General features: G+C 45.6%; 1 protein-coding gene across 1 annotated transcript in view; it reads left to right on the top strand.

The window, feature by feature from the left end:
• LOC132580027 (collagen alpha-1(XXVII) chain-like) overlaps positions 1-27,500 on the top strand; it is a 406,754-nt gene that overhangs the window by 219,744 nt on the left and 159,510 nt on the right. The window contains 4 exon segments of the mRNA XM_060250632.1: positions 5,544-5,597; positions 9,366-9,419; positions 11,320-11,373; positions 18,388-18,441. Of these exon segments, the coding sequence (XP_060106615.1) occupies positions 5,544-5,597; positions 9,366-9,419; positions 11,320-11,373; positions 18,388-18,441 (216 nt within the window).

The following is a 27,500-nucleotide window of genomic DNA, read 5'->3' as shown; positions in this document are numbered from 1 at the left end:
AAAATCCCTTGTGCATAGTTATTTTTCAGTTTTTGAGTGCAACATATGAAGTTGCCTTGTACCACGTCAGACCATTAGTTCACTAGCGTGCTATTCAGTTTGCTCTGACAGGCAGCATCTGGGTTTGCCAGCATCCTGGAGGTTTAACAATATCTGAAGAAGTGAGCAGGGAGTGACTCACGAAAGCTCATACCCTGCCACAAATTTTGTTAGTCTTTAAGGTGCTACTGGGCTTACTCTTTTCTGCTGCTACAGACCGACTAACACGGCTACCCGTCTTGATCTTTCTCCCTGTACATAAGAAAGATATGATACACAGTGCCCAGTACCCAACAGAGTTTGACTCAAGTTTAAAAGAATCTTCTACTGAAACGAATGCTACAAACCCGTTTAGTCTTACAGTGGCTGATTCCGCATTAGCCTTTGCTCCGGCTCCGGCGCTGTTTCCCCCCCAGAGCAGATGTTGGTTTCCACATATCTTGACCTTGGGCGGCAGTTTGACCCGCCTCCAAAGCGATGTCACCCCGCATTTAGGAGATTGGCAAAATGCAAGGAGTTTATTTTTGATGCAGTTTTGGGGCTCGAAATTTATGTGCGGAACTCACATCAGTAGAACACACCCACATAACTCCACTCCCATGATTCCGCCCAGTTATTTCATCATACTTCCTTAATTTTACTCCCTTTGAAAATTCTCCAATATTTTCCTGAAATAAAGTAATTTTTTTAAACAAATCACGTTTCGCGTTACAACGCGAAAAATATATAACGATGTAACGCGATTTTCTTTTACTGAATACATCCCTTGCTTCCACCCGCCCCCATTCTTTATGGTATTCTGCATGATTTTGATAATGTGTCATTGCATTGTGATTACTTTCTTCCCCCCTCCAATTAAAATCACTCCTGGCTATTATAATTTTTTTTTCAAATAAGATTGTTACAACGCAACTAAATAAATAGCGATGTTACACGAACTACTTTAAAGATGCGTGATTGCCACTTTTATCGATGCCCCCCCTCTCCCCTGTATGGCCTCAAATGGGAACAGGAATTTGATTATGTTTATAGGTTTATATTTTTTATAGGCTGGGGAAACTTTCTCCCTTAACCCCTCTGCATAAATCCCCCCCCCTCACCTTCATTCATCTGTTTGTAATTTGTTATAGCTTTTAATGGAAAATTGTGTGCTTAACATTCAGCGTGTGTGGATAAAAATGGTGGATCGCCGACTCAGATTTCCTGGGGCTTAGACAACCTGCCAATGGCAGGGCGAAAGGAAAACATGTGACTTTGCCAGTATTATGCCTCTGGCATTACGTTGTAACGCAAACAAAGACGATCGCGTTGTAACACGAACCTGCATGCATGTTTTTTTTAAAAAGGGAAACGTATGAGGGAGGGGGAAATTGCTACGATTGTGGGGGAAACTCTGGGAGCAGCAGTAATGTGGAATCAGAACACACGGAACAGATTGGGAATTGAATCTGGGAGAAATCCTCTAGTGCGGAATCAGGAAATCACACTCGCATGGAATAACCTCGGAGCGAAAGGGAGGCAAACGCCCAATGTGGAATCAGCCAGTGTTTCTTCAACCAGAGTACAAGATCAGTAGCAATTTCTAATGGAAGGACCCTAGTATGTATCAGTGTTCAACCGATGCAATACGCCTTTATTTTACGTAAACTGATGCTATTCCAGAGAGGAGTTTAAACTGTTAGGTGTCAGGATCTGGAGTCTGACAACCTAAACACCATTTTGTATTCAATAGCATCCTTTCATTTTGACAATTTCTGCACAGGGACTGTGATCGTTTTCAGTAAAGTGTTTAGCCAATGGTGCTGCTGTTCTTTTCAGTTTAATATTACTTTTGCGTTACACTGTACACGTTCTTAGGTTCGTTGTTATTTGGATGTTGGATGATATATATAGCCTGTGTAGAGTTACATGTTGTAAAATCCTTTAGTATATATATATTCCTTATCTGAAGAGCTGATTTCCTATTGCATGTTAGTGTACAGCAGGTGCAATTTCCATGGGCAATATGTCACTAGGGAGAATTGGGATCTGGTAAAACTCTTTGATGACTAACACATTTGTGGTTTATACTGTGAATAAAACTTTGTTGGTCTTAAAGGTGCCACTGGAGTCAAACTTCATTCTGATGCTTCAGACCAACACCCTACCTGAATCTACATTTATAAGTGTTACTATCAGAGCTGGCACCAGGGTTTTCAGTTTCCTAGGCAAGGGCATATGCCACCCCACCACCCTTGCTCAGCCTTCCTGAAGCAGTTGAGCAAGGATGGTGATGCGCAGGGGTGGAATTCTAGCAGGAGTTCCTACATACCCCTGATGTAGCCAATCCTCCAAGAGCTTACAAGGCTCTTTTTTGTAAGCTGTCATGACTCAGAGGGGTCTTGCCAATTGCTGCCACCACTCTGAGTTAAGGGTCTCCCTTGAGAAGGTCCAGAGTACCCTCCCAAGCCCTTCCAGGCCTCCCTTAGCTTACGCCAAATAATGGGCGTGAGGACCAGGCAGAGTTAACAACAGGGGGGGGGTAAGGTTTATTAAAAGGTCAATGTAATATAACAACCAAGGTGCATAAAACAGTAAAAGGGTGAGGGGAAAATAAAAGCCCTAACATGTCTATCTCTGCAGTCCCTACTCTAAAACTACACTTACCACCCACCCTCCCTTGGGTAAGGGCCTCTCCCTTGCTTCCAGCTCTGCAGGCAATAGCCTGTCTCCAGCTAAGCCTTCCAGGGAAAGAACACTCACTTCTTGGGCTTGGCCTTTATATTCCCTTTCCAGGCCCCACCGCTCTCTGGGCCTGTTTCCTTCCAAACCCCTTGCTACCCAATCAGAGGAACAGAGGGGAACCTGGGAGATATAGGCTTTTCCCAGTAACTCCTAAGCAGGCTTCCCTGGGGCCTGCAGACCTTTCTAGGCCCAGGATCATGACATAAGCTCTTGGAGGATTGGCTACATCAGGGGTGTGTGGCCTAATATGCAAAGGAGCTCCTGCTAGAATTCCACCCCTGGTGGTGCGATGTGTGCAGGCTCCGAGCATCTCCGAGGCAAGCGCACGTTCTTCATCACAGACCTGGAAGTGGCTGAGCGGGGATGGCAGCACAGCTGGGTGCAGGTGGGGAAGGGGGTGCTTGCCACCCGCACCTGTGGCACCAGCATGCCCTGGGCAGCTGCCTACTTGCTCAACTGGAATGTGCTGGCCCTGTTTACTGTGGACTAGGTGTTCCCTCAGATTCTTAGTTCTCCTAAAAGCAATCGGGTTTCCTGTCGCATAAATGAATTGTCCCATGCAAATACCAGTTTTTACAGATATTCTTCTTTCGACTCAGAGTCGCATTATTATAAGAAATACTAGCCCTGTCACAATCGGTTTTCCCCTAGATCATGAGTAATTTCTTTCTGATACCAAGGCTTTTAAAGAAGCAGACCATAGTATGCAATTTGGATAGCCCCTGGTAACTAAATTGTTCTTAAGAATGCAAGCTCCCCCCCCCCCTTCTTTTTGGAAGCTTCCCTTTTGAAATTGTAGATATTTGAGCAATTTCTTCTAAACTCTAAGAATTGGCTGAATGGTAAACTATTCATATGTTTTGGGTGGTATCTGGGGTTATATCTTAAAAGGGAGATTTATGGGTTTTTTTTTAAAAATAAAGATTCATGTATGATCATAACATCTAAAAAAATACTTTTTTTGTTATCCAAACAGAGGCCAAATTTATTCCCATCCTTTTTATCCAGCCAGTTATGAAATTCCAACAATCTTCTATGGCCACCTTTCCCTAATAAACGTATGTTGTCTTGATATCATCACTGTTTAATGATACAACTATGAAAAGGGCTGTTAGCAGAATAAATAAATTTTATCTTCAAAATTGCCCATATATAAATTGGCAGCTTCTGGAACCATTGAGGGTCTTCCTGCAATTCCTTTAATTTGCAAACGTAATAGATCATTAAATGAAAAGAGTTTTGTATGAGCACTATTTCAGCTAGAGATAGCAATGAATCAGATGGGGAAGTCCAATTATTTCTTCTCTTTAAGGCTTCTTCTATAATAGATAACACTTCTTTCTGGGGAATGTTGGTTTAAAGTAATAAATCTAGTGACACCTAAAGAGTTTCCATACTTAGATGAAATATACCCTCCAATTTGGTAATAAAATCAGTAGTGTCTCGTATTGGAAGTTACGAGGCAACTCAGTAATCCATACATAATCAGTGATGTCACTCCCATGTTTTAGTTGGAAGTGACAGCAATACCTATCTTCCCCCGTGCATCACAAAAAGGGAAACATTACCCAACCAAAAAAGATAGGACAAAAAAAGTCTGAAAATTCGCACACATGCCCCCCCCCCAGTTGTATCATGATGTAATATATAAATGAATGTTCTGTTCTTCACGGTGTGAATTAGATATGACTAAGTTAATTATGGTTATAAGCCACTAATGAAGACTTTGTGCTGGAACTCCTTTGACTTTCTGCTTTATTTTATTTGGCACTGTATGTTATCTTATTGTACGTGGACATTTGTTTTCTCTTTTTTTGATATGTTTACATATTACATTACCGGTGTTGTTTTACGCACATAATTGAATTGGTTCATCTATATATTGCATCATACTACTTTTTTCTGTTTTTTTTTTTTTTGGTTGTGCTCTCTCAACTCCACGCCCCCCCATGGTACCCTCCACAATCATCCTGGGATTGTAGACAAATCTTCGTAATCCACATTGTATAGCTATAGTATAAGACAGTTCTAGCTTCACCTGGAGAACGTTTCAAACTCTGAGAATCATAATTCACTGCATTCCTTCATGACTAGATGAACAATATCCATTTCCCCTAATGTTAGATGTTAGAGGGATGGTGGCTCAGTGGCAGAGCATCTGCTTGGTAAGCAGAAGGTCCCAGGTTCAATCCCTGGAATCTCCGACTAAAAAGGGTCCAGGCAAATAGGCGTGAAAAACCTCAGCTTGAGACCCTGGAGAGCCACTGACAGTCTGAGTAGACGATACTGACTTTGATGGACTGAGGGTCTGATTCAGTGTAAGGCAGCTTCATATGTTCCCTCTTGTTCCCATAAGCATAATCTTAACACCAGGTTAACATCCTACAGCACTCTTTGGTTGGTCTGGTATCATAGCTCTCAGCTTAGAAGAAAGATGTAGCAAAAGCAAGAGTGTAAACATAGCCTACCCTTTCCTATGGTCTTAGAATGCCTGTAATTTGTTCCTGGTCTGGTGTGTGTTGTGGCTGTTGCAGCCACCGAGCATCAAAGGCCCAAGTGTGGTTTTAAAGCAGGACCAGCTGGCTGCATAGGGGAGGCCTCAGCCTGGGAGCAATTGTGTCTTTGCTGGTAGCAAGTATGAAGTTCTGGGCAGGTTGCTGGTCTAATTCATCCATCCAGGAGAAGTCAGGAGAGGAACGGAGTGGCGTTTCCCCACCACCACCACCACACACACAAACAAAGCGTAAAATCAACTTTGCTTTCTTTTGTTTTCTTTTCAGGGTCTGATGGGCTTCATTGGTCCAGTAGGGGAACCTGGAATAGTTGGGGAAAAGGTAAGAATGAATGGCAAATGAACCAACCGCACTGCCTTCTGGGAGAAAGGGGAAAGCCTTGGACAGAGTGTATCAGGCAATGCATTCTCAGGACTAAAATAAAATCTAAAATACGCCCCCCACGCTATTCAGGCTTTGGGGGCTCTTTTGCAAGAGGCCCTCAGTAGGCACATCTCCTCCTCTCCACGCTTGCCACCAACTGCTACTTTTGTTCCTCCTCTTTGCTCTTGTTGAGAGCTAGTTTAGTGTGATGGTAGTGCGCAGACTCTTATCTGGGAGAACCAGATTTGATTTCCCGCTCCTTCGCATGCACCTGCAGATATGACCTTGAGTCAGTCACAAGTTCTCACAGAGCTGTTCCTCTCAAGAGCAGTTTCTGTCAAAGCTCTCTCAGCTCCACCTACCTCACAGGCAGTGTTCCCTCTTAAGCTGAGTTAGCGTGAGCTAGCTCACAGTTTTTTAGTCTCCAGCTCACTCGTTTTAGTCTTAGCTCAGGAAGGATGAGAATTTTTTGCTCACAAAACTGCAGCTTAGAGGGAACATTGCTCACAGGGTGTCTGCTGTGGGGAGGGGAAGGGAAAGGAGATTGTAAGCCACTCTGAGACTCCTTCAGGTGGTGAAGGGCGGGGTATAAATACGGTCTCTTCTTCTTCTCTTACTTGCCCACTCTGGGCCAGAAGAAAAGGGCAGATGAGCAGATGGGTGGTATAGCAAAGCAGTCTAGTGCTCTGCTCGGTGGTGGGCTCCCTACAGGTTATGGGGTCAACAAGCGCCTAACTGCATAGGTTCTTGAAAACTTAAATGATGTCCTGTAATAGGTTATGTGAAGTTAAGTGTATTGGCAGTCAATTAATTTCCTCTACTGTTGCTAGTCACTGGTTAGGGACACTATGGTAACCAAAGGGTTAGTTTTCTGCTCTACAGATACCTGGCTGTTGGAGGTGGGCTTAAAATGTCCCTCTAAATTATATGTTATGGTGGGGATCCATGATTGGCCTCCCAAGCTGTGCTTTAACCCTAAAAGGCAGCTGCCGGGGCCTTGAAAGCCAGTTTGGTGTAGTGGTTAAGTGTGCGGACTCTTATCTGGGAGAACTGGGTTTGATTCCCTACTCCTCCATGTACAGCTGCTGGAATGGCCTCGGGTCAGCCATAGCTCTCACAGGAGTTTCAAGGACAAAGGGCAGCTGCTGTGAGAGCCCTCTCAGCCCCGCCCACCTCATGGTGTCTGTTGTGGAGGGAGAAGATATATGAGATAGTAAGCCGCTCTGAGCTTCTGATTCAGAGAGAAGGGCGGGGTATAAATCTGCAGTCTTCTTCTTGATTTGGGTGAAGGAAGAGCTGGCATGGTGTAGCGGTTACGATCGATAGGCTCAAACTGGGTTTGATTCCCCACTCCTCCGCAAGAAGCCTGCTGAGTCACCTTAGATCAGTCAGTCTTGCAGAACTCTCTCAGCCCCACCTACCTCCCAAGGTGCCTGTTGTGGGGAGAGGGAGGAGAAGATTATAAGCCGCTTTGACACTCCTTAAGGTTGAGAAAAGGGGGGGTATAAAAGCCAACTCTTTTTCTTCCCCTGACAACTGCTGGAGAAGGAGACAGTTTTATTTATTTTTATTTATTTATTTATTTTGTGAATTTATAGTCCGCCCTTTCCCAAGATGGGCTCAGGGCGGATCGCAACACAATAAAACAGTTAAAAATTAAACAGTTAAAACCATTAAATAGAATGAAATAAGGCTGCGTCGGTGGTATAAATATCATTCACAAATTGAGAGACAGGAATATTATAGCTGTCTTGAGTGTCAATTATCAATAGTGTCGGCCCGGTCCCTGGTTATCAGGGTGGCAGTCAATGCAGTCAGTGCAGGGAGGCTGATTAGATGGTGTGAGGACGCCCGCCTGCCTCCACCAAAAGCCTGGCAGAACAGCTCCATTTTGCAGGCCCTCTGGAATAGTAATAGTTCTGGTAGGGCCTGAATCTCCTTGGGGAGCTGATTCCACCAGGTTGGGGCCAGGGCCAAAAAGACCCTGGCCCTCGTGGAGGCAAGCCGGACATCCTTTGGGCCAGGGATAGTCAGAAGATGTTGGTTGGCTGATCATAGTGGCCTCCAGGGCTTGGATGGGGAGAGACGGTTCCACAGGTATGTCAGTCCCAGGCCATGTAAGGCTTTAAAAGTCAATACTAGAACCTTGCAACTAATCCGGTACTCAATGTGTAGACTGCCCAGCAATGGTCGGCTGCCTGCCCATACAGGCAGTTCAGTCAGCAATCGTGCTGCTGCATTCTGCACCCGCTGGAGTTTCCGGATCAGTCCCAAGGGCAAGCCTGCGTAGAGCGAGTTGCAGTAATCCAACCTGGATTGGATTCAGCTGGGAAGCTGACATAGTGGGAATGGGTTAAATCCTTCTCTCCCAGAGCCACAGGATAGATACACATCAGAAAATTCAATTACAGTTCCCCAACATAATGAGATGCATGATCCTGGTTCTGAATTTGTTAGATACCGCTGTTCCAAAAGTGGGTGAGCAAAAACCCCTCTTCAATTTAAATGTATACATTTGCTTTCAATTTAAATGTATACATTTGCATCCTTGCTGTGGCAGGACTCACAGCAGTCTCCCCTATGGGAAACTAGTTAGGTCCCTACCTGCTTATCTTTAACATCATGTCCTCCCAGGCTATTCACTATTGTTCCTAAAGCTGCTGCTTTTGCTAGCAAAGACCTTAACATAAACATAAACCCAATTTCAACAGGAAGGAAGGACGTTTGAAAATGAATAGGGCATGGCTTCCAGTCCTGAAAAACACAAAATGCCCTACAGCTTACAACAGCACTACAGATAAGATTAGAATTTCTATAGCCAATCCATATACAAAAGAACCCCCTCAGGTAAGCTCCTCCAATAACATGTCACAGCCCAGGAAGCTCCCACAAGATAATGACTTAGCCCTACCCCACCTGCCTGAGGAGATACAAATTACCTGCCTACCCACTTCTTCTCAATTTGACCCAGAGAGAACTCCAGTTTTTTGGGTTATACCTCTGAGGATGCCAGTCACAGTCGCTGGCAAAACATCAGGTCTCACAATGTCAAGACCACGGCCACACAGCCCGGAAAATCTAAAACAACCAGAAGACCTTTTTGCACGCTGTCCTTTCCTGGAATCCACAGGTGCTGAAGATCCTTTGTGCTTCCGAATGAGACCCAATGGACATGCTCCAACCACATCATAGCCCTGATTTAAATAAAGGAAAGTTGTGCATTTGCACAATTCCCTCCCCGCCACGCTTTGAAATCAGTGGGACTAAAATGTACTTAACGTTGGCTTGGATTCTGCCCAGTACATGTTTATTTGCATGGCTCTCATCTGTGACCAGGACTGTTTCCTGAAACAAATTCTGGAGCTCAACAGGTCTGGCAGTTGACAAGATCCAAGCATTGTTGTGATTGGAGTTTTTTTTTTTTTTTTTTTAAATGGTGTGCCAAATGGTGAGAAATTATTCCCATATCTGCAGAACCCCCTTCAACTCCCCCCCCCATCTATTCATTTATACCCGTTCATATGCCTAATCTAGACCCTGTGGGCAGTTTACGAGATGAAATTTATACATGGATGAAAACTGAATTAAAACAAAATCACTCAAGCGTCTTGGAATATTAAAACAGCATAATTGTCCACTCCTTCACATCTTTCCCCTCTGTTAACAGACGTGTCGCTTGCCGATAAGACGGCTTACTGTGCTTTTATGTGTCGTTGCCTCCCATAGGGAGATCGGGGTACCGCTGGACCGCCAGGACCGCCAGGCGTCAAGGGGTCGATGGTAAGGAGTAAGTCTGCATTCTCTCGCTCCTTCTCTGCCTGACGATAGTTCTCTTTCCCCACGGTTTGCAGGGCCCGTTCCCTGACGGACTGTCCTCAGCTGCTCATTTCCTCCTGTTCCCCACGAGAGATCAAGAAAGGTGCTTGAGTTGTGCCAAATGATAATGCACTAGCTCTCATGTGCCCGAGCAGGATTAAGTGTGCTGACCACCCAGTTCCCCCGCCTTCTCAAATCACTTGATCCTTAGAAGCCTGGGAAAACTGTTACCCTAATTTGCCCAAATAGCAATCATGACATGCTAGGGTCGTGGAAGAATGTTAACCGTGTAGGGCCCGGGAGGCCCAAAGGAGATCATGTCTAAGGCCTCGTTCTCTGTGGTGGTAAAGCTCTGAGCTGTGTCTACTGCAGGCGGGGTACATAGGATGGAAGACATCCCCCATGAAAACTTGCGCATAAAGGTGATAGCTAGGCTAGAATCTTCTGATATTTTATTTTATTGGATTTATATCCCACCCTCCACACCAAAGCAGGCTCAGGGCAACTCACAACACATGGCATACAATAAAACATTTACATTAAAAAGCATTAAAAACAGTTTGAGAACAATTTGGTGCTAGTTTCAGTACAGATTAAGATGGCGTTCAATGATCTTAACCATCCACTAGATCTAACATCTCGGTAATGGAGGTCAGCATCTCAGTTAAATGCTAACTAAAACAGTGCCCTCTTACAGGCCTCGCAGAACTGGGCAGGGTCCCACAAGGCTCTGACCTCCTCAGGCAGTCAGTTCCACCAATGAGGGGTGGCAATTGAGAAGGCTGTTTCTCGCTTTGTTTTCAGTCTTGCCTCCCTCGGCCCAGGGATCGATAACAAGTTTTGTGTCCCCGATCTAAGTACCCTCTGGGGAACATATGGGGAGAGACGGTCCCTAAGGTAAGCAGATCCTCGGCCATATAGGGCTTTAAAAGCAATAACCAGCACCTTGTAGTGAATCTGGTATACCACTGGCAGCCAGTGCAGCGTCCTCAGCCCAGCCTGTACGTGCTCCCACATTCTGCACCAGCTGCAGTTTCCGGATTCGGGACAAGGGCAGCCCCATATAGAGGGCATTGCAGTAGTCCAGTCTCGAGGTGACCATAGCATGGATCACAGTTGCCAAGACCTCGAGGAAGGGAACCAACTGCTTTACCCACCTCAGGTGGGAAAAGGCAGATTTGGCAGTAGCTGCTATCTGGGCCCTCATTGTTAGGGAAGGCTCCAGAGGCACCCCCAAGCTTCTGACCCTGGGTGCTCTTGTCAAAAGCCAGTATGCTAGTTTTCTATGTGCAGGTAATGTTTTTGGTGTGGAGGACCATTTTGGTGTGGAGGACCTGTTTGCAATTTGAACGAGAATGAGAACTAGGCAAAACACTTTCGGACCTTTTAAGAAAATGAAAGTGTTAACGGGACTAGTAAGAAATGCCGCCATTTTCTCGACTGAAGAAGCAGCCTTCTCAACAAAATATAAGGGGTCATTTTGAGATGATCCATAGCTCATGCTTACAACGTTGGCTTCTAACACCAGGCCGTAACTTGACTTTTCCAGTGCTTTCAGCAGAAGGGGTTTCTTTCCACGTTACAAATCTCGCAGATACAAGGTTTTAAATATTACTTTCTTTAGACATTGAACATATGACATGGAAAATAGCCAGCGACGCTTGGTTGTGAACTTCCTTATCATACGAGTACAAGCACCAGGGGTTAGCAGCTTGAGTGTCATATTCTGCCACATGCATGGACAGCGGCCAGCACACATTTGCCTTTGTGTCTGGGTAAAGAAGCCCTAATCTCGGTGATTGCAGTGAATAAGAGAACAAGTTAATTTCCCAAGATTAAATACGTATATTTATTTACTTCCTAGGGGCATCCTGGGATACCTGGAGGAATTGGGCCCCCTGGACCTCCTGGTCTGCCAGTGAGTAAATCCTGATTATCTTTCTGTTGGCAATTGTCTTTCATAGAGTAAGGAGAAGAGGACTGGAAATGGGAATGGGTTTGAAAAGGAACTCAGTTCAGAAATTCCTGAGCCGTTGCAAGCCAAGCTCAGTCGTACTTGTGAATTTCAGCTCAGCTCGTAGTGGTGTAACGTCAGTCCTCAATTCTCCAAGTTTCTCTCCTCTCCTGCTTCTCCTTTTATTACATTATGTCAGGCCCCAAGAAGCTTGGAACAGCATGCATTTTCTCCATCTTCATTTTATCCTCGCAACAACCCCGTGAGATAGGTTGTTGTATGTACTGTGCTGTCGAGTTAGGGTTGCCGGGTCTGACTGCCCCACCATGGGGGTGGGGGGTGGGACATTCTGTGAATGGGGAGGAGTATTGTGCCATGCCAACATAAACCAGAAGTGACATAGGGACGTCGGGGGCAGGGGTGAAACTCTGGTAGTTTTTGCTTCAAAAACCAGAGCATTGCCATCCTGGTTTTTGTATGCACATTGCAATGATTTCTGGGTGCCTGATGGTAAGAGGGGGTGATGGGGAGGGAGAGGAGTGCCCCAAACTGGAAGACCCCTGCCTGCACTGGAGGGAGGTCTGGCAACCCTATATCAAGTTGCTTCTGACTTACGGCAGCCCTATGAATTAGTGGCCTCCAAAATGTCCTATCCTTAACAGCCTTGTTCAGGTCTTCCAAACTGAGGGCCCTTGTGGCTTCCTTGCTTGGCTCAATCCATCTCATGGTGGGACATCTTCTTTTCCAGCTGCTTTCAGTCTTTCCTAGTATTATTGTGACTTTTGTCTTCTCATAATGTGACCAATATACAATAGCCTCAGTTTAGTTGTTTTAGTTTCTCGGGAGAGTTCAGGCATGATTTCATCAAGAGCCCATTCGTTCGTCTTTTTGGTAGTCCACGGTATCTTTAAAGCTCTTCTCCAGCACCACATTTCATGAGTTTGCTTTCTCCCTATCAGCTTTCTTCATGGTCCAAACTTTCACACCCATACATAGTAATAGGGAATGCTGTGGCATGAAGTGGCTTGATCTTGGTCACCTCCAGTGTCCCCTCTAAGCTGAGTTAGTGTGAGTTAGCTCACAATTTTTAAGCCTCCAGCTCACACATTTTTGTCTCAGCTCAGGAAAAATGGCCCCAGAGCAAACTAATTTATGCAATAGCTCTATTATTTATTTATTTATTTATTTATTTTATTCGATTTATATCCCGCCCTCCCCACCGAGGCGGGTTCAGGGCGGCTCACAACAGAAAAAAGCTAACAAAAATCAATTTAAATACGTTAATAATTATACAATAAAATACATAAAAACCTAAAAATACATAAAACTCGCATCGATATACACTATGCTACGTTTCCTTAAATCAGTCTTTCAAATTTTCCAGTATTCAATAATCTGATGTTCGAGATTTAATATTCAGGCATTCCGATCAGAATTAATTATATGCCAACCGGAAGAGGGTTGTTTTACAGGCCCTGCGGAACTGTTCAAGGTTCCGCAGGGCCCTCACCTCCTCCGTGAGCTGATTCCACCAACAGGGAGCTGCAATTGAGAAGGCCCTGTCCCTGGTCGCTTTCAGACGGGCCTCCTTTGGGCCAGGGATTGTAAGGAGGTTCTGAGACCCCGACCTCAGCACTCTCTGGGGAACATGTGGGGAGAGACGGTCCCTAAGGTAGGCAGGTCCCAGACCAGAAAGGGCTTTAAAGGGTTGCCAAGTCCCCCATGGCCTCTGGAGGGGGATTTTTTTCGTGCGTGCTTTGCGTGTGTGGTGTGATGACATCACCCACAAGTGATGTTATTACCGTGGCGAAGTTGTGCGCAGGCCGCTCTAGTTGCTTCCAGGAAAACTCTATGGTTTTTCCCAGACACTCCAGAATTTTGGGAGGGAAAAACTGTATGGTACCTGTTGTACCATAGAGTTTCCCCCCCCCCCCAAAAAAAATAAAATTGCTGGAGCATCTGGGGAAACCGTAAGAGTTTTCCTGAAAATGCCTAAATCGGGCGGTGTGCAATGTTGCTGGCGCAATGATGTCATTTGCGGGGGACGTCATCATGTTGGCGACATCAGAGGAGGCCCAATGTGGGCTGGTGGGTTGGGAACCTCCCAGGCTGGAGAACCCCCACCTGAACCAGGGGCTTGGCAGCCCTAAGTAGCTCACAACTTTAATGCCAGTAACCCACAAAGCACAATTTTGGCTCACAACGCTCCACAGCTTAGAGGGAACATTGGTCACCTCAGGGCTTTTTTTGTAGCAGGAACTCCTTTGCATATTAGGCTACACACTCATGATGTAGCCAATCCTCTAAGACAGGGGTGGCCAACAGTAGCTCTCCAGATGTTTTTTTGCCTACGACTCCCATCAGCCCCAGTCAGCATGACCAATGGCTGGGGCTGATGGGAGTTGTAGGCAAAAAAAATCTGGAGAGCTACCGTTGACCACCCCTGCTCTAAGAGCTTACAGGGCTCTTAGTACAGGGCCTACTGTAAGCTCTTGGTGTTTTGGCTGCATCAGGGGTGTGTGGCCTAATATGCAAAGGAGTTCCTGCTACAAAAAAGAAAAGCCCTGCCAGTGCATCTTTATGCTTAAGAATCTTTTCTAGCTGCTTTATGGCCCCCCTCTCTTGTCTCAATCTCCTCCTGATTTCTTGGTTGCAGTCTCCCTTTTGTTGATGATGGAGCCAAGGAATAGAAAATGTTTTGACTATTTCAGTTTCTTGATCGTCAGCCTTAAAATTGTGCAATTCCCCAAGTTAGGCTAGGCAGAGAAGGAATTACTGGCACGAAGTGACCAGTGAGCTCTGTAACTGAATGGCAGTTAGAACCCAAGAATCTCTGCTCCAGATCTAACACTGAAGCCTTTTCGCCATGCTGGCTTTTCTGTGCTGTGTTAATAATACCGAGTTGTATGGTTGTGGGGAGGAAGGAAAACACTAAAGAAAGAAGGAGGGAAACAAAAAACCTCCCCCAAATGAATTAAGAACCAGAAGGGTTAAATGGATACAAATTAAGGGTTCCATTGTTTAGATATATAACATCTCTCTCGCTCTCTCTCTCTCTCGGCTTGACTTTGCGAACGAAGATTTAAGAAGGGTGCAGTAGTCCACGTCTGCTGCAGGCTCGCTGGTGGCTGACAAGACCAATGCGGGACAGGCAGGTCTGGCCACAGTGGCTGCAGGGAAAAGTCTGATTTGGGGTTGGTGCTGTAGCAGTGCGATTCTTCCTCAATCTCCTTTTGTCCTCAAATATATAACATAAATATTACAAATTATAAAAAAATACATGTATTTATTACATATTAGTTTAAAAATGGTTATAGGCCCAAATATAGCCTCAATAAGAATTTTAAATTGTACAATATGGGCAATTAGGACCTTATGCAACTCTAAAACAGCAACTCAGAGCAAAGATGTACTATTTGGGCCTCATATGACATCACCTTGTGTCCAAATCAGGTACATGTAGCCAAAATGGTATTGTGTACCCTCCTATGTTGGTCCAGGAGATTCAATTCTAAAAGTAATAGAAGAGCCAGTTTGGTGTAGTGGTGAAGTGTGCGTACTCTTATCTGGGAGAACCGGGTTTGATTCTCCACTCCTCCACTTGCAGCTGCTGGAACGGCCTGGGGTCAGCCATAGCTCTGGCAGAGGTTGTCCTTGAAAGGGCAGCTTCTGGGAGAGCTGTCTCAGCCCGATCCACCTCACAGGGTGTCTGTTGTGGGGGAGGAAGGTAAAGGAGATTGTGAGCCGCTCTGAGACTCAGATTCAGAGTGGAGGGCAGGATATAAATCCATCATCATCATAATCATCATCATCATAATCATCATCATCAGATAGGCCTACATGGTACATCATTGCCTTGAGTTACTGATATTTATCAGAACAGAACTTTCCACTTGGTCCTATCTTAATCAATGTTAGTGCAACATTTATGCTTGACCACTGAAGAAGGCCAGTAGGCCAAAACATGTGTGATTTAGGGTTGCATAAGGTCCTAATTGTACATCTTGTGCGATTGAGGGTATATTTGGGTCTATAACTGTTATTAAACTAATTTGTAGTACATATGTGTATTTTTGTATAATTTGTAATATTTATGTTGCATTTTTATTGATTTTAACATTGCCCCCCCCTTAATTTGTATCCGTTTAACTTTTCTGGTTCTTAATTTATTTTTGGAGAGGAGGGAAAACACTGCGCAAGAGGGGCCTAAGCTGTTCCTTACTCCGTAGCGGAGATTTCTGAATATGTATGGCGCCTGAATTGCTAACATGAACTCTGGGAAGTATAGCCAGACCCTACCCACAAAACTCTGGATCTTTCCAAACTTTGCAGAACTCAGGGCCAAACTACACAAGAAGATTTTTTGGCACATCGGGTTCCGGGTTCACCAGGCTTGACTTCCTTTCCCCCAAAGTACACAGCAGCTGGAGGAAACGTAATTTTTAAAATCATCAGCAACTCTAAACTGGGGAGATTCTCTCCGCAGACTGTTTCACCTTGAGAAAATAATGTGGGGAGTGGGAGACCCTCCACGCCACCCCCCAATCTGCAGTGCTGAGCTGAATCAGGCTTCTGCTGAGTTTTAGAAGAAGACTGCAGATTTATACCGCGTCCTTCTCTCTGAATCAGAGATGCAGAGCGGCTCACAATCTTCTTTATCTCCTTCCCCCACAACAGACACCCTGTGAGGTGGGTTGGGCTGAGAGGGCTCTCACAGCAGCTGCCCTTTCAAGGACAACCTCTGCCAGAACTATGGTTGACCCAAGGCCATTCCAGCAGGTGCAAGTGGAAGAGTGGGGAATCAAACCCAGTTCTCCCAGATAAGAGTCCGCACACTTTACCACTACACCAAACTGGCTCTTTTAAAATGATGTTCTCTGCGACTGTTGTGAGGCTGTGGGGATAGTGAGTCAAGGCCAAGGAAACCAGGCCCAGTTCACCCAGAAATGTGTCATGTGGCTTGGCTCTCAGGTTAAACCTGAGCCTTTCCTACCCCAGAATTCCCCCCAAAGGCTCAGAAAAAGAGGCTGGTCCATTCTGTGCTGAGAAGGGGTGGATTTCAACTATTGTGACTTACATTCTCAATGTTGGACAAAGGCATCATATTCCTGTTACCACCGGATTTGAATCGCAGGTTGTTGATTCCATCGACAAATGGGATTCAGTTGATAAGATCAAATGTGCATCAAAGCATGGCGATGCTAAATATACAGCCTCGAGGGAATTAGTACTGCATTTCTAAAGGGAATTAAAAAAAAAAAATCTACAGGATGTTGCCAGTAATGATCTTACCATTTGGTACGCAGATTGACTTAATCGAGCACACTTTACCTGGCCTTAAGCAAGTTTCAAGCGGCTTGGATTATTTGTGCAGACCTAGTGGCTAAGTGGGTGGTCCTCAGTGGCTGGAGAGCTTGTACGTTTCCAAATATTGACACAAAGTGTGAGATCCAAGGCCTTGGATTCAGCAGGAGCTCACAGGAGTGCAGCTCCTAAACCTTTCTGAGGGTTCCCCCTCCTCCTACTCACCTTTGTCCATTGAACAGTAGGTGCAGCTGCATAATAATCCCTGGATGAGCTCTGCCACCTATTTTTCTACAAAGCGATCCCTGGTGAGATCTTATAGATTTAGTCTCTAAAGAACAAATGACTTATATGCAAAAAAAAAATCTCTTCAGTAATCGCAATGCTGTATGGAATCCCCTTTTTAGAATCTATTATGCCACAGGGTATAGATAGAACTCTTGGTCTGGGGTAGTGATGATCTGTATTTTTGGTGCTTGGTGGTGGGGAGGAACAGTGGGAGGGCTTCTAGTATCCTGAGCCCACTGATGAATCTCCTGATGGCACCTGGGGTTTTTTTGGGCACTGTGTGAAACAGTGTTGGACTGGATGGGCCATTGGCCTGATCCAGCATGGCTTCTCTTATGGTCTAATATTTCTCTCTCTCTCTCGCATTTGCTTGTTTGTGTGCCTGTGCCTAGAAGTCATGGTGATGCCTCTGGTGATGCCTACTGGGCCATGGAGGATGTTCAGAGAAGCGGCTTGATATTGCCTGCCTCTGCCTCCCGACCCTGGTATTCTCTGGAGGTCTTCCATCCAAATACTTGCCAGAGTCATCTCTGCTTAACTTCCAAGATCTGACGTGATCAGGCTTGCTTGAGCTATCCAGGTCAAGGCCCTTTTTAGAACATTTCAATTACTGTTCTTTTAACCCCTTCTCCTTTTTTTTTAACCAGCAAGTCACGAGCAACTTCTGGCAGCCCCCATAGGGTATTCAAGGCCAGAGACATTCAGAGGTGGTTTGCCATTGCCTTCCTCCTCGTTATGACCATGTTGTTCCTTGGAGATCTCCCATCCAAATACCAACTGGGGCTGAGATTGCTTAGCTTCGAAGACCTGACAAGATAAGCCTGGATCTCATGATGGCCATTAGTAGGGCTTTTTTTGAGCAGGAATACAGTTCCGGCTGGCATGGTGTCAAGAGGTGTGGCCTAATATGCAAATGAGTATCTGCTGGGCTTTTTCTACAAGAAACCCTGTGCAAAACAATGGTGATGTCAGGGGGGGTGGCCTAATATGCAAATGAGTTCCTGCTGGGCCTTTTCTACTCTTAGTACCTACCAATGGAAGCAATTGGTATTTGTATGGTCAATGGAATCACCCTCAGTTTTCTTTCTTTCACTCCTCCTTTATTTTAAAGTTTACCCCATTTAATTTTTCTTTCCTTTAAGTCACTTTCTTGTTGGATGTTATATACATATTTACATGCACACAGACACGCACACATCCTCAATAATTATTGCTGGCTTTTTTAATATGAGAAGCACCACATTTTACTGTATTGTGAGTTTCACCACATCAGAGATGCTAATGCAAGTCAGGGCTATACTTTTCTTTTTAACGAATGGCAAGCATCTTGGGATGCAAAGAAGACTCTCAGGCCAAGTAAGTCCCTCTGATGTTCTTCTCTTCCAGGGTCCTTCTGGAGTTCGTGGTTCTCAAGGCGTGCGAGGCCCAAAAGGTCGTCGGGTAAGTGGTTGCCAAACCTGTAAAGTTTCCCATTGAGTACATTTCCCACAAAAGTCTTAAGCAGGGTGTTTTATGAAGTAAGTATAGCGACAGCATTTACTCACATGCAGGATGAGTTTTTCCTGAGTATGCCATCAAAAAAAGAGGAGGTCATCTTAAATTTACAAATTACAGTTGTGTCCACTAATGCAAAAATACAGTTACGTCCACTAATGCAAAAAGAGGGGTTTTTTTAAAAAAAATACATTGGAGGGAGTGGTCATCTTAAATTAAGGGTTGTCTTCCTTTCTAAATATGGTAATAACTGGTATATTAAGGGATTTTTAATAACAAGCCAACAGAGGAACTGATTGGTTCCACCACTGGCTTCTGAACTCCAGTCAGCGCAGGTCCTGAACCTTTGGAAGAAAGTGTGAATTTCCAGTTGAGATGTGCTCTTCAGAGGATTTACACTGGAAAATTATAGACCAGTTAACAGCAACAGCTTGGTGGAGTGATTTGAATCTTCACTAGAGGTTCAGGTCTGTGCTCCCCCAACGCTCAGAGAAGAGGCGGGTGGCCACCAGTGACAGACTCTGCTTCGTTGCGGGATCTCGATTATGGATCCATTTTACCGTTTTCAATGCCAAACCTCTATGCTGTGCTATTCTCCTACAGTTTGGGTTCTGCTCTGATAGGCTCCACCATTGACCCACGATATCGACTTACTCCTTTCCCAGAGCAGCTGAATAAAAATCCCCCCGTAATTCCAATTTTTTGTCTTAATTTGATCTTTCAGCGCCTGGCCAGGATGTGCTTGTTTCCCAAGCATTTGTTCATTGCTTTGTTTTTATTTCTGGTATGGTTATCAGGCTAGTTCTCTCCCCCCCCCGCCCCCCCCCCAAAAAATAATAATTGCTGCCTTCTATTTTGTATCACTTTTTACTTGTGTTAGTTTATTGTTGCTAATGCTTTTAAGTGTTATAGCTTTTGATGATTGCTGGTTTTGTTTGACTTCTAGTTCAGGGTTGCCTTTTCCTTATTGGTATTGTAGATTGTATGCCTTTCCCAATTAGGTGGTTGGAAATTTCCTCAGTTTTTTTTTTTAAATTGAGAATGCACTATATAAATATGTTAAACAAATAAAGTATGCAGGCAGTGACAGTGATGGCTTGAGTGACAGATCCAAGGTCAGATATTCATAGTACAAGCAAAGTAGATGGCAGCTGGTCGTACCAAGCGGGTAGCGATTCAGGGCACGGGCCATACCTGGAGTCTTTTATACAAGACTCAGCTTTAGGACTGAAACAAGCTCAGACCAACCTGGCTGGATTCCTGGTGGGCAGTTCAGGATCAGCAGGACCTGATGCAGTATGATAGGGTGGGCCGTTTCCTTGTGGCGTGGAAGGAGTAGATGTAAAGGATACAAAAGATCTCCATCTCACGTAAAAAAAAATGGCGGCAGGGAGGGTGGGAGAGAGATTCTGCTTGGAAAACTTCCTCTGCCATTAACGTATGCCTTGCAACAGGCTATCTTCAAATTAAGCTGTCGACCAACGAAAGTATTAGATTGTGTTCCTGTACGACCTTGAGCTCAATGGGATATTTGCAAGGCAACATACACAGGTTGGGCTTGCTAGCCAATTTATCTGCACGCTTTGGCTGTCCTTGTTGACAAGAACGGTGCCTGCTTTTTGGTCCCTCACTGTTCTTTTTTTTTGGGGGGGGGGGGGGGAAGAATGCCTGGTTATAATTTTTAGACACATATTTTTACTGTTTTTATCTCTGTTTATAACTCCCCAAAGGAGGCATACATCCGTTAAAGACTAATACAAATATCAATTAAAACCTGCTTCTACTGGACTCAAATCTTACTCTTCTAGTTTTTATTTATTTATTTCTGTTAACTTATAGCCCGCCTTTTCCCATAATGGGCTCAGGGCGGGTTTCAACGCAATAAAACGATCACATCAACAGTAAAAACAATCAAGAAATAAATCATACAGCAATCAAGCAATTAAAGCAGATTAAAATATAAGCTAGTTAAGCCATTAATTCAGAAGTTGAATTTAAGTGGCATGGCATGGTGTGGGCACATCATTTAAGTCAACTGTAATTGGCCCGAGTTAAGCAACAGTGTTGGGAGGCCAGTTTGATGACACAATAGGATAAGGACGTCCGCTTGCCTCAGCCATAGGCCTGACGGAACAGCTCCGTCTTACAGGCCCTCCAGAATGGCAACAAATCCGGCAGGGCCTGAACCTCTAGAGGGACCTGGTTCCACTAGGCTGGGGCCAGGGTCAAAAAAGCCCTGGCCCTGGTTGAGGCAAGCCGGACGTCTCTTGGTCCAGGGATGGTCAGAAGATGTTGGCCAGCTGATGGCAATGACCTCCGAGGCTCACATGGGGAGAGACGGTCCTGCAGGTATGCTGTAGACCACTACAGTTACCTACCTAAGAACATAAGAGAAGCCAATGGCTCATCCAGTCCAACACTCTGTGTCACGCAGTGGCCAAAAAAACCAGGTGCCATTAGGAAGTCCACCAGTGAGGCCAGGATACTAGAAGCCCTCCCACTGTTGCCCTCCCCCCAGGCACCAAGAATACAGAGCATCACTGCCCCAGACAGTTCCATCTGTATCTTGAGGCTAATAACCCCTGATCCATATGTTGATCCAATCCTCTCTTGAAGCTGTCTATGCTTGTAGCTGCCACCACCAACTGCAGTGTTAATTCCACGTGTTAATCACCCTTTGGGTGAAGAAGTACTTTCTTTTATCCATTCTAACCTGACTGCTCAGCAATTTCATTGAGCACCCACGAGTTCTTGCATTGTGAGAAAGGGAGAAAAGGACTTCTTCCTCTACCTTCGCTATCCCATGCATAATCTCGTAAACCTCTATCATGTCACCCCCTCAGTTAAATAGTTAAAACACGATTTTTCTTAGATATTTTCCCAGGCAAAATTGAACGATGAACTTGTCTGCTTCTTCTTCCCTCTCTGGCATCACCGATTGAGTTAGAATTCTCCTGGCTTCAGCTGTCTTCCCAGCGTCTGCAGAAGTTGAACCTTAGAGTGAGAAGCAAATGCACATCATCGCTAATGTGCAGGCATGGACCTCAGTGTTGATGTGTGCGTGCCACTGAAGTATTGATAACCTACAAGGACAGTTCTGTTTTTCTAGCATGTCTTCAGGCGCAAGTGCAGATTCCGTTTGAGTTTAATGGAAAACAGGTGTCAGTAGAGCAAATCAGTGTAACTCACAGAGGATAGAACTTCAGCAACGTGTAACAGTAGGGGTGTGGGGGGGGGGGAGACTTGAAGTGTGGTCCTCAGTAAGAGCATTGGGGTGTTACAAGCATGTCTCCTGGGCTTTTTTAGTCGCAGGAACTCCTTTGCCTATTAGGCCACACATCCCTGATGTAGCCAATCCTCCAAGAGCTTACAGGGCTCTTCTTACAGGGCCTACTGTAATATGAAAAGTAGTCCCGGATACAAAAAAAGCCCTGCATGTCTCTATTTTCATCTCTGAAATAAGGCACGATAATATCAGAAGGCATGCACTATGGTCCTTGATAAAGAGTATTTGGGAATGTTACAAGCTCACCTCTATTTTCATTTCTGAAATTTCAGAAGGCATGTTAATTACCTGGCTTCTAATCATTGCGCTCAGCTATTGACACCTTAAATAACATGTACATATTTGGCAAGGTGGGTAGCACCTTTCCCCTCCCTATGTTCTCAATAATGCATTTTTTGGGAAACTGGTATGGAAACTGTTCCATAACGCCTTAACAGACCAGATCCAGCACAGCTTAAAAAGGGAGCAAGTTGAAACTGTCTCTGGATTGTGAAGGATACAGACAGGGTGGGGGGGGAAGCACTGATGTGGATTCCAGCCGAGCCTATTAAATTGTCTGTGGTTCTTGTTGCTAGAAAGAAAGCCACAGCCGTTTCACCCTGCAGAGCAAAATAGCTGTTAGCTTTGGATACCAAGTAGAAGGGAAAACTCATCTTTAGGTTTCCTTTTCATCAGATGTGGCAGAGGCGGGAAGGAGGCTTGGGTGTGTGTACACACATGAACAAAACTACACAGCAGTAGGGACTCAGCATTACCATTAAATCAACAGCTGCAGCTTTCATGGATGAATCCGTTGCATTTAAATAGATCCAGATTTGCTGCCCTGCTGCAAATCAACAAAGATCAGAATGTAGAGGCTAGGGGTTATCTCAGTGGTTCCTCAGATGTAAAATATGGCACCATGAGGTGTGTTCCGGCATTTTCTTTTTTGCCTGTTCAGGAGTCCAATTGGAGCAATTATAGGTCTCTTAAAAATATCTATTCTGGTTTTCCTTGCTCGACTTTCAACCTAGATGCAGAAATTGGTAGAAGAGTATTTGAGATCCAGGGTGGTATGGCAGGAGCGAGAAGCAAAACAATTTTCCTCTGTGCAGTTTCAAAGCAGGTACAGAAATCTCAGGAAGCTTCAATGACAGCAGAAACGACAGCGGACAACTTGTTGCATGGACAAGAAGTTTAAAGTATTAGCTAGGAGATGGGATAACGCGACAGCGTAGGAGTCATAATTTGGGTGGTCGTCAGTTCAGATCCCATTTCGAGCAGACATTCCTTAGGTGTCCTTTAGGCCCGTCTCTCTCTCTGTGATCCTCGTCTCCTCCTGCAGTACTGGAAGAATAGTTTGGAGCAATGTTCCCTCTAAGCTGTAGAGTCTTTGTCAACAAAAATCCCGCTTCATGAGCTACTGGCATTAAAGTTGTGAGTGAGCGATTTGGCCACGGCCTCCATTAGTTTGCTGTGGGGCCACCCTTCCTGAGCTAAGACAAAAATGTGTCAGCTGGAGGCTAAAAAACTGTGAGCTAGCTCACACTCGCTCAGCTTAGCGGGAACACTGGTCTAGAGCCTGCCTTAGCAGGCGGTTGGAAGGATTGCAACTAGATAGCATGTAGGAAGCGCTCTGATCACTGAAAGCCTTTAATTTTGTTATTACCGCACAGAAAGGAAGCAGTAGCCACGGTGGAATGCTCCTTATTAAGACCAGCTAAAAAGCTGCCACAAATTGAGCAAACGTTTGAGTTCATCGGACCTCTTCCTCAAGCGTAATATTAAGCAAAGAGACATAAAGGGAGGGGGAGAGAAGAGGTTGTGACAGGGCACAGTGACAGAGCTCTAGTTTGCAAATATTTGAGCACCATTAGAGCAGCTGCAGTAAAAACAAAGAAAGCATGTCGCTGGAACAGAGCCTTAGGTTAGCTCCCTATTGCTGCCTTCCTTACTGGTCTCAAAGCACTCTGGTCAAGTCCCAGTCTGTAGGAATGTGGAAGAGACGGAGCTGTTTTCCATTTGTGTGAAAGCCAGCAGTCGTTTCGGTTCTCCCTCTCTCTGTTTTGCTACACAATTTACAGTCTGAAGAAGAGGCTACTGTTAGGACATGTGGAGAAACAGAATGGCGTCCGGGTAGCAGAAGTGTCAGACAAGGAGGCATTTTGTCAGGATCAGTGCAGAACACAGCATCAGAAAAGCTGGGGATCTTCCATCCAGATGGAGGCACTGCCAGGCTGACCTCTTTGCCAGCAAGGTTTGGGAAGGGGTTGAAAGGCAGGCATCTTTCTGAGGGGGGAGGGGGAGATGCGGGGCTGGCTGTTATATTTGGGGCTGCACGCCCCTGAGGAAAGGCAGGAGAGGACTTTTTGAAATAAATACACGCAGAACTGATGGGCTTCACACGCTCTTGGCAGTTGTGGTGGCTGCAGCCGTGAGCCCAGGGCAGTGCTGCAGCCCAGTGGGCCAAGGGAGGTTCTACTCCCGGATTATGGCCTGGAGAGAGAGAGAGTTCAGGGAGAGGAGGCGTGCCCCTCCCCCCATGTGCATCACCTGCTCTCCCGGAGGTGGGGGTGCATGGCCGAAGGGATGCAGAGCTCCAAGCCCCAGATGGCTTCCATCCTTCCCACCCCTATAGGGCCACCCCCCCCTCCACTGGAGAGAGAGAGAGAGGTGTGCTTCTGAGCTTGCCCACCTGCCCAGTTGGGCCAAAGTACGGTGGCAGAGATGGGCAGGCTGATCCCACCGGAGGACGAACCCAGAGGGTAGCAGCAGGTGGGCCAGGGCCCATGGGGGTGGGGGAAGGGCACGGGTGGGGGGGCAGGCGGGCCTTGCCTAGGGCGCCAAAACCCCTGGTACCAGCCCTGGTCAAGGGGAAGGGGAAACAGAAGGGATGAAATCTTCTGGAAACAGGAAATAGCTCTTTCTTTTGTGATGCAGCTGGCAGGAGGACTCTGGGCTGGAGCCTGCAAGAAGGCAGACCTTTTTGACCATGCGGTCAGCCTGAAGGACTGAAGGATGCTAGAAGGCAGTGGGAGCTCTGTAGAGCAGGGGTGGCCAACGGTAGCTCTCCAGAAGTTTTTTGCCTACAACTCCCATCAGCCCCAGCCAGCATGGCCAATGGCTGGGACTGATGGGAGTTGTAGACAAAAACATCTGGAGAGCTATCGTTGGCCACCCCTGCTGTAGAGCAACTAGAACAGTTAAGTTAAACAGCCTGTCATATATTTTACCATCAGGGCACGTTTAGAGCAGGGACAAAGGATTTGCGTTTCTTACCATGTTCTTTTGTTTTCCTTTGTTCAGTCTAGCTCTGTGCTAAAAGTATGCTTTTTAAAAATTTTCTTTTTAATAAATACTTTATAACTTTTAATTAAGTGTGTGGTCTCTTATCTGGGAGAACCGGGTTTGATTCCCCATTCCTCCACTTGCAGCTGCTGGAGTGGCCTTTATTATTATTATTATTATTATTATTAGCCATAGCTCTGGCAGAGTTGTCCTTGAAAGGGCAGATTCTGGGAGAGCCCTCTCAGCCCCACCCACCACACAAGGTTGTCTGTTGTGGGGGAGGAAGATTAAGGAGATTGTGAGCCACCCTGAGATTTGGAGTGGAGGGCAGGATATAAATCCAATGTTGTTGTTGTCGTCTTATTATTATTACTACATTGTAATATATAATTAAATAATTATACATACAACTCACGGCCCGGTTGCTAACAGGCTATGGACCGGTACCGGTCTATGGCCTGCGGGTTGGGGACCCCTGCCCTAGAAATTAGGAAAAGTCTCTCCAGGAAGCTGGGAAACCCCTAGGAGAGCAGGACGGATTGGGTGTTGCAGATCAGAGTAGTCGTGATCTGCCCCATTCCCCATCACTAAGTCTGGGAATGAAAGTTGGACAATGAAGAGAGTTGCCAGGAAGAAAGTTGATTCCTCTGGAATGTGGTGTTGGAGGAGAGTTTTACGGATACCATTGGCCACCACAAAGATAAATAAGTAGGTTATAGATCAAGTGAAGCCCGAACACTCTCTAGAAGCTAAAATGACTAAACTAGACTATTGTACTGTGGTCACATTATAAGAAGACAAGAGTCACTGGAAAAGATGGTAATGCGAGGAAGAGTTGAAAGCGGCAGGAAAAGAGAAAGACCCAAAACGAGATGGATCGACTCAATCGAGGAAGCTGCGGCCCTCAGACTGCAAGACCAGAGGAAGGTAGTTAGTGATAAGAAATTTCAGAGGTCATGACCTCATAAGGTTGCCATAAGTTGGGAGTGACTTCATGGCACTTCACTCACACACACACACAATCTCCAAAGGTGCATAAGTCAACTTTCAGCACAAAGAGACATTTGAAGTGGCTGATCTCAATATAACTAATTCTCAACATGACCAAATCTACTTAAATGTAGAGACTGGGACAAGTGACAGGCAAGATAGGTCTTTATGCCAACCTGAGGAAAGCCCCAAACCTACAAACCTGAGAAATCTGAAATCTAAAAGAAAATGCTGTGTGTGTGTGTGTGTGAAAACCATCCAAAGTAAAAGAAGCAGCCTTCAGTAACTATAACTAGGCAACCCTAAGCAACATGGTTGGCTTTCCAGTCTTGGTTTCTGTCAGCAAAAGGTAGGAGAAAAAAGAAAGCTTGATACCTCATAATTGTTTGGTTGTTGGGAAGGAGAGAACGAAGCAGGGAAAGGTGAGGATATGAGGCTTCCTGGAGGAGGAAAAGTGGAAATAGTAGGGGGGGGAGGAATAGAGGGGAAAGTGAGCTGCCTCCCATAAGTCGTTGCAGGCTCCCTACTATGTAACTGGGCCTGGCCCAGCAGCCAACTTGTGACATTGCATAACTGAGCCCAGCCCAGCTGGAACCTCCTAGAGTTTTCCTGGGAGAGGCTGCCATGGAGAGGGAAGGAGGGGAAGCTGAAGACAGGGGAGGGCAGATAAAGGTGGCTTGGCTGGTGGGTGCGAAGGAGAGAAGGAAGAAGGAAAAGGGGAGATGCTCTTGGGGCTTTCAAGGAAGAGAAAAAGGAAATAGTGGGGGAGGAAGAATCAGATATACCCTCAAGTCTTTGCAAATCCCCCACTTGTACAAAATATAGCACACAATCCACTGAGCAGAGCAATAAAAGAAACAAATGAAAGAAGTACCATTAAAGCAGCTGTAGTAAAAACAGTGCCCCCCCTCCCCCCAATTTAACCACCAAAAGGTTGGGTAAGTAGGACAGGTTTTGTCTTGTGCAGGGGCTGCTTAATGAAAGAGCCACATCAGAAGTTTGAGAGCCAGAAGACATGAACATCAGATATGTGAGAGCCGGAGGGAGGGAAGGAAGGCAAATAGATGGGAGAGGAAGGAGGGAGGGAATGCATTTAAACTTTTTAAAGTTTAAATGCATTCTGCAAGCTGCTGGCTGGCTTGGTTTGGAGAAGTGATTTAAAGAGAGAAATGCCTTTTCCAAGCCAGCTGATAGGGTTGTGGGGCTTCAGGAGCCACACAATATGTGTGAAAGAGACACATGTGACTTCTGAGCCAGTTTGGCCACCCGTGGTCTAGTGCCTCAGAAATAGTATCCATTGAACATCTGTCAGGTGGGAGTTCCAGCCACAGAGAAAGCCACATCTCCAGTGGATTCCCTGTGCCTTTGCAGAGAAAGGTCTTCAGTGGCAGCCTTAATTGGTGAGCAGATTCCTAAGTGTCTAGAAGCCAATCAGGGTACTGGTCAGCCAATCAGGAATAAA

The sequence above is a fragment of the Heteronotia binoei genome, chromosome 12, assembly GCF_032191835.1.
Source record: "Heteronotia binoei isolate CCM8104 ecotype False Entrance Well chromosome 12, APGP_CSIRO_Hbin_v1, whole genome shotgun sequence".
Lineage (NCBI taxonomy): Eukaryota > Metazoa > Chordata > Lepidosauria > Squamata > Gekkonidae > Heteronotia > Heteronotia binoei.
This window is presented reverse-complemented; position numbering and strand designations above follow the sequence as displayed.